The 7,445-nt window shown below is 56.2% G+C and overlaps 1 protein-coding gene across 1 annotated transcript; it reads left to right on the forward strand.

Annotated features, from left to right (window-relative positions):
- Nucleotides 1–398: 398 nt before the first annotated feature.
- Nucleotides 399–4,993, forward strand: LOC308057591 (ribosome-binding protein 1-like). The gene is made up of 6 exons (XM_080411663.1): nt 399–959; nt 1,505–1,743; nt 1,879–2,001; nt 3,016–3,168; nt 3,495–3,613; nt 4,410–4,993. The coding sequence occupies exons 1-6, from the start codon at nt 572–574 to the stop codon at nt 4,654–4,656; spliced, it is 1,269 nt and encodes a 422-aa protein (XP_080267789.1). The 5' UTR covers nt 399–571; the 3' UTR covers nt 4,657–4,993.
- The last annotated feature ends 2,452 nt before the right edge of the window (nt 4,994–7,445 follow it).

A 7,445-nucleotide genomic window follows, 5' to 3' on the forward strand; every position in this document is an offset into this window, starting at 1 on the left:
GGGTGGCAAAGGGAGGCGGCCAGGGCTGTTGCAAAGCTTGGGAAAGCTCTCCCGTGCATGCTTTCCCCTTCCAGGGGGGTGTTTTATTCCAAAGCTGAGACCCTGGATGCACTTCCACCTGCGCCTGGGTGCAGAGATAAGGCCAGGTGGCCCAGGGAGAGCCCAGGGCTTGGCCAAACTGCACCAGGCAGTCTGGAAACGGGCTCTCTTACTGCCACAGGGCTGCAGGTATTGCCCAGGGTTGTGCAAAAGCGTCCCATTGGACATGGCATGGGCACTTTGCTCGTGGCTGTCTCTGATTGCATCCCTGCTTTTTTCTTCCCCCTCTTTGGTTCTTCTGGAGCTTGCTGCAGCCAGTGCAAGCAGCCCCTCCGGAGTGGCTGGAGCACCGTGCGCAGGCAGCGCAGTGGAGGAGCGCAAACCTGGGAGGGGGCGGGGGGTGTCAGCAGGTTGCCCACACAACACAGATGGACATAGGAAACTCGCTGCTCACAGAGAGGCCGTTGCGCCTCTTTGTTTTCCCCACTAACTGTTGTTCTGGTGTCTTGCAGGCACAGAAGAATAAGGCAGGATGGATGTCTATGACCCTCAGATGCTGAAGGTTGTGCTCTTTGGAGGTTTGATGGTGGTATCGGCCATCGGGATCTTCCTGGTGTTCACCTTCATGGAGAAGGTCCTCCGTCCTTCTGAGGAAGCCTTGGCCAAGCAAGGCAAAGGGCTTAAGAAGACTCAGCAGAAGGAAAAAGAGAAAAAGAAGAAAGAGGAAGCTGTTGAGAAAAAAGGAAAAGGAAAGAAAAATCAAGAGAAACCTAATGGACAGGTCCCAGAGGCGCACCAAAGTGCTCCAGTGGTCAGCTCTGTCACCATAAAGAAAAGCAATGTTCTTCCAGCCCATGAGGAGCAGAAGCATAATGGACCTGTCAAGAAGGTGGCTGCATCCAAGAAGAAGAGCGAGCCAGGTAAGGCCAAGTTCCTCTGCATATATCCCCGTCGGGTAAGCCGGCAGAGGGATCGGAGAAGGGCTGGAGTCATCTCGTTCCCTTAGCAAAGAGCTGGAACGAACCTGCCTGGTGAAAGGCAGGAGATGACCTTGCTGCTCTGCATCACTGGCACCGCTGCGTGGAGCGACAGTCCCCCAGCGAGGCTGTGTCACGATGGAGTCCAGCTTCTGATGCCCACCATGTCTCAGCTCCCTGGCATTAGCAAAGCGTGCCCAGCTCCGTCTGGAATCGCTCAGTGTGATGGAGGGTGGTGGCAGGGCGGCAGGAGCAGTAGCAGAGCCAGGCAGAGGTGGCAGCTGGCTCAGGGAACACTTGTCTGTGGTGGGCGCCGTCCCCAGCACTCGTCACGTTGCTTTCAGTTAGAGAGGTATCAAACTTGGCTGTGGAAATCTGGGCGGTTGCTGGCGTGAAATGGCAGTTATGGGGTTGAAGTCAACTGAGGTGATGCTACTCAGCCCTGCCGTTGGCTCGAGCGCTCCCAACCCCTCCTCTCTCCTCCCCAGCACCTGCGGACTCGGATGGGCCCCTCTACCTGCCCTACAAGACGCTTGTGTCCACTGTCAGCAGCACGGTGTTCAGTGAGGGGGAGGCCCAGAGGCTCATCGAGATCCTGACGGAGAAAGCGGGCATCGTCCAGGACACCTGGCACGCGGTAGGGCTGCCAGCAGCGTCGTGTCCACCAGGGCTGGGCCAAGCCTCCGGGGGTGCGGAGGGGCGAAGGCAGCCCGTTTTCGGACAAGCTGTCCCCCGAGGGTCAGCCTTAGAGACGGGAGCTGAATTTTCCCCTGGAGCAGAGGGCAGGACCCTGTGCGTGTGGGGTGGAGGGGTTGGATGCGGAGGTGGTGGTCCCCGCTGATGTGCCACCCTGTGCCGGCAGGCCAAGCAGAAGGGTGACCCTGTCACTGTCCTGAAATGCCAGCTGGAGGAGAAGGAGAAGCAGCTCGCCACTAAGCAGGAGGCTGCAGCCGCTGCCAGAAACAAGGTGGAGGAGCTGAGTCAGGTAAGTGCCGCGCAGCCCTCCCGGCACCCCTGGCACAGGCTCTGCGCCTCACGGCTCGCCGTGTGCCTCCCTCTCCCCGCGTCTTACCCGCCCTTGGAGGTGAAGCCCAGGGGTTCTCTGGGCCCTTCATCCATTTGCTGTTTTCTCCCCAAAAAGGGGAGGAGATGGCCCACCTGAGCTCCTCTCCTGGGCCTGATCCAGCCCGGGGAGGCACGTGCCCTGTTGGCAGCCGCAGCAGGAGCGGGCTAAAACCGTGCCCGTAAGAGACTGCAGCTTTCTGCTGCTCTACGGAGGACAGTAAAGCCCTTCTCATCTCTTGGCAGAGCCCCTGAGCTGAGAAGGTGTTGAACAGTCCCTTTTTAAGGAGCCTGATCCTATTTACAGCCCCCTTGCCTGACTCAGCCCCTTGCCTCCACCTCTCGTTGGGTGTTGAAGTTAGAAGGGACCCCCGCCGCGTCGTGCTCAGCACCTCCTGCCCTGCAGCCGCCAGGACCCTGCTGCAGCAGGTCCATCTGCCTGCAGGCAGGAGAGGAGAGGGCAAAGCCACCCTGTGCACTGAGTGCTGCGCTAAACCCCGGCCTGTGCAGGCAGCCCAGGGCAGCGGCACGCCATCACCCAGCCGGCCAAGAGAGCACCCCTGCCTTGGCAGGGGGCGGAGGGGGAGTCTGTGTTTCATTTGTGGGGGTGTTTTCTTTTTTTAGTTTTCCTGCTTTGCCGCAAACTTGATGTGATGATGTTGATCCTGGGGCCGGGGAGGGGAATAAAATTCCAGGCCCTCACTCCTGTCTCTTAGCTGGCCCAATGTGGAACAACAGTGGCATCCAGTGGCCACTGAGCCCAAAGCTTAATGCAGGAGGAAATGTAAGTGCGGAACGGTGTAGCTGGGCCTGGGGGCAGCGCCGAAAGGGTTACGCTTCTTAAAGTCTTCTGAGCTAGGAGGCCACTTGGTTCGAGTCCCCTTAAAGCAGGGAAGTTCCTACGCTGAAACTGACCGGGTGGCTTCTCTCCTCGAAGGAGCTGGCGGCCGAGCGGGCCAAGGTGACAACCCTGGAGGGCAAGCTGAAGGAGCAGCTGCTGGCTCGCGAGCAGGAGATGGCAGCAGTGCAGGCACGCATGCAGGCCAGCTACCAGGACCATGTCAGCGAAACGCAGCAGCTGCAGGGCAAGGTGAGCCCCACGCGGTGCTCTGCAGCTTCCTCCGCTGGCTGCCGGCTGGCCCTCGGTGGCAGCTGCCTGGTCTTTTGGAGAAGACCGAGGTGGACGAGGGGACCAGAGCCTCGGGGAGGGGCGAGTGCTCCTGAGCCGTGGTGCTCACACTAGAAGAGGGATGTGGGAGCATCCTCACGGGATGCAGCAGCCGCAGGGGCTGTCAGCATCAGCAGACACCTCGCTGTGGCTTCCTTGCCAGTCCCTCTTGCCCATGGAGTGGGCTCCTCAGGGGAGAGCTGAGGGGCTGGCAGTGGCGGCATTAACCCCTGTTGGTCTCTCCCTAGATCCGCACCCTGCAGGAGCAGCTGGAGAATGGCCCCGACACGCAGCTGGCTCGCCTGCAGCAGGAGAACTCCATCCTGAGCGATGCCTTCTGCCAGATCAGAAGTCAGATGGAGAGCAAGTAAGACTAGGGGTGGGGGTGGGGGGCAGAGCCTGGGGCCGCCCTCTGGCAAGCCCTGGGGGTGGCTGTCCATCATGATTGGCCACCCCCTTTCTTGAGGGTGCTTCTACAGATGCCCCAGCTAAGTGGAGGTAGAGGAGGGAGTGAGGAAGAGATTGCCAAATGGCTTTTGTGGGCCTGGCAGGGGAAACAAGGATGCTTTTCCCAAGTGGAAGGGCAGGGGAAGCCCTCTCTGCTTTGGAGTCACCTGTGCTGATGCTAGCAGAGGGGGCAGAGGGGACCAGAAGGCGCTGCAGCATTTCTCCACACTTTGGAGAGCTTGTGCTCACCAACTTCAGAAGAAATGTCGCTGGCTCTTTGATGGAAGTGGTGCTGCAGAGAACCGAGACCTGCCTGGTGCATACAGAGCAACCAGGAGCTAGGGGGAAGAATTTGGCACTCTCTTTTTGTAGAAAGTCTGAAATGGCTGGTGATTAACAGTGGTCAATTAATTACAGAGAAGACTCCAGCTGCTTAGAGTGCTTTCTCCTGTGTCTGGGAACACAGACCCTTGCGTCTTCTATTTCATGAGAAAGGAATGTCTCCTGTGATGGAAATGAAGCTTTTGAAATTGACGTATCTGCTCCTTCCACCCCATCCCTGAAGGACCAGGCGTGTCCGAGAAGCAGGCCAACACAACCGTTGAGATGTTTCAAGCCCTGTTATCAGGCCCACAGGAGGATGTGTTCCCCCTGGGTAACGCCAGGGATGCTTGACTGGCCTGTGGGCTGCAATAACGCTGCTTCTGTTGGTGCAGGCAAAACGCTGAGGTGGCCAGGTTACAGGAGTGGTGCGGCAAGCTGATGAACGAGCTCTCTGAGAAGTCAGAGGTGCTGCAGCATGAGAAGCAGCAGAGGAAGAGCTGGAAGATGAAAGTGGCAGCCTTGGAGAGGCAGATGGAGCAGCTGCAGGTCAGGCAAGCGCCTGCAAACCTGCTCCCCCCGGGTGTGAGGGTGGGGGGGAAGCCTAGGTGGTGCACCGTGCTGAGTGGTAGCCTCAGGTGAGAGAGGAAACCCAGTGGCCCCTGCCAGCGGGTGCTCACGAGGACGTGGGTGCTCCCTCTCGACTCTGAAGCCCTTGGTGCAGGAGGTAGAGCTTGTGGCTTTGTTATTGTCACCGGGGTGTGGCTGGATTTGGGTTTTTTAGGGGTGTTTAAAGGACACCTCCCAGGTAGAGCCTCTGAGCACGCCGCTGGAGCAGTGGTGCATCGCTGGCTTGTGGCTACCGAGGCAGCTCAGTGGAGACCTGAGGTGACCCGAGATGTTTTGGAGGGGGGAGTGTCACCAGACGGCCAAGGGAGACTCAGGCAGATGCCTTCTTTTGACTCCCATGTAGGAAAAACTAGGAAAAAAAAAAAGAAAGAACCGGGGCCAGGCAGCAAGCGAACTACAGGAGCGGCTGAAGGTTACCCAGGACCACCTGGCCAAAGGGAGAATGAAGAAGTGTAAAGAACAGCTTCAGGAAACGGTACTGGTGGTAGCCACAGCCATCCCTCCCCTTGGTGCTGGTGGAGGGCAGGGGGAAGCGCGTGTCAGGCAGCGGTTGAAAACCGGAGACAAGGTGGCACTTGCTGCCAGAAACCATCTGGGTGGCTTTTGGGAAGCTCTGGGAGCACAGGAGATGGTGGTCATGGTTCTCCCTTCTCAAAAGGCAGGACCTGGCCCATCTGTGAAACGCTTTGATGCTTGAGCTGCCACGAGAATAAGGTCGAGACCCAGTTGAGTGACCCACCTCTCTTTTCCTTCTCCAGGGGGAAGAGGACAGTTTGAAGGAAGGGACTTCAGGTTGATGAGTCTGTGACCTAGACCTTACTGTCAGCTTACCAAAATGCCTTACACATTCCTAAAACTAAAACTAAAAATATATGCCTGATTTACTGTAGAAAAAAGTTGCAAGCCATTCATGACCTAAAACCTAGTTTTGAAACTTAAAAAAAAACCCAAACACAAAACCCCAACCAGTAAACACTGCAGGCATATGTTTGGAAGAAAATCTTCATACTGTTTTGTACAACTACCATTTGTTCCCAAGGGCACCGCACCGACCACATCGGGGCAGGCAGAACCCACAGATCTGTGAAAAGGGAAGACTCTGTTTGTACATCAACTGGTGAAATTATTTTTTTTCTTTGTTTTTACTTTTTTTGGTTTGTTTTGGGGTTTTTTTGTTTGTTGGAGTGCAAGAAGTGTGAAAGTGAGACCCAGCATGGAAGGAAGCCTCTCTTTGATGGGTGGCTCTTGGCACGTATCTTTTTGTGTATTTCTGGGTGTCGATGCATTTACAATGATGTAGTGAAAAGAGCTTATCCTTGCTTCATTTTCCCGGTTATTATTTACTAATTTTTTATTAAGTTTGCAAGCCAGCCAGGTGTTTGGGGTCACTGAAGAAGGACCCTGCTGTGGCCGGGAGCAGATCCTTTATTCCCCGCCTTGCTTGCTGTGCTGCAAACAGCCATCCCCTCTGTTTTTTCTCCAAGATACGCAAAGGAGAGAAGCCTTCCCTTCCAGCCACGAGTGTCCTCACACTGGCTGCACCCCGAGGTCCCCTGCCATGGGGTCAGGCTGAGCGTGGGGACAGGGCACAGCAGCGTGAGTGTGGGGACAGGGCACAGCAGCACAGCCTCGCCAGCCCAGCGCAGGCTGCTCCTGCTCTCTTAACCCTCAGCGCACCCCTGAAATTCTGTCCCTGCGGGTGCTGTGTGGTGGTGGTCCTTGGGCACTGCCTTCTCTCTCCCCTTCTTGTGGCTTTCCTTTTGAAACTCCACACAAACCCACCCTTTTTTCCCCAGGTTTTCTTCTTTTTAAATAATTTTTCTTTTTTTTTTTTTTTTTTTTTTTTTATTTCAAGTTGGTTTATTGGGAAATGGCAGAGACCACGTCACAGCTTGGTGCCTGCCTCCTCACAATAAAGCTGCTGAGCCTGGCGCTGACATCAGTGGGATTTGAGGAGCTGGTGGGGGGAAAAGGCCCCCAGAGTACTTGGTACCTCTGGGGTGTGTGAAGAACCAAGGCCAGGAAGGGGGATGAAGGCCAGACCCGCCTCCATTTTGTTCCCAGAGAAGTCTGCGTGTGCTCAGCCTCTATATTAGACACACCAGAGATTCCACGCAGGCAGGACTGGGTAGACACGTGTCCTGTCCCCCCAGCACTGCAGCTTTGGGGGTCATGATGGAGAAGGGATGTGCAAATCACACTTGGGCTGTGCGGTATGTGCATGACCTGTCTCTGGTCAGGCAAGAAAAAGGGGTCCTGCTGAATTCTGGCTGAGGGAATGGCAAGCTGAGAGCCCACCACCCACCACCACCCCTACTGCCTGGTGATTAACAGTGGTCAATTAATTACGGAGCAGACTCCAGCTGCTTAGAGTGCTTTCTCCTGTGTCTGGGAACACAGATCCTTGCGTCTTCTATTTCATGAGAAAGGAATGTCTCCTGTGATGGAAATGAAGCTTTTGAAATTGATGTGTCAGCTGTTCCACCCCATCCCTGAAGGACCAGGCGTGTCCGAGAAGCAGGCCAACACAACCGTTGAGATGTTTCAAGCCCTGTTATCAGGCCCACAGGAGGATGTGTTCCCCCTGGGTAACGCCAGGGATGCTTGACTGGCCTGCGGGCTGCAATAACGCTGCTTCTGTTGGTGCAGGCAAAACGCTGAGGTGGCCAGGTTACAGGAGTGGTGCGGCAAGCTGATGAACGAGCTCTCTGAGAAGTCAGAGGTGCTGCAGCAAGAGGAGCAGCTGAGGAAGAGCTGGAAGATGAAAGTGGCAGCCTTGGAGAAGCAGATGGAGCAGCTGC

The sequence above is a fragment of the Falco punctatus genome (genome assembly GCF_963210335.1).
Source record: "Falco punctatus genome assembly, contig: scaffold_128, whole genome shotgun sequence".
NCBI classification, from domain to species: Eukaryota; Metazoa; Chordata; class Aves; order Falconiformes; family Falconidae; genus Falco; species Falco punctatus.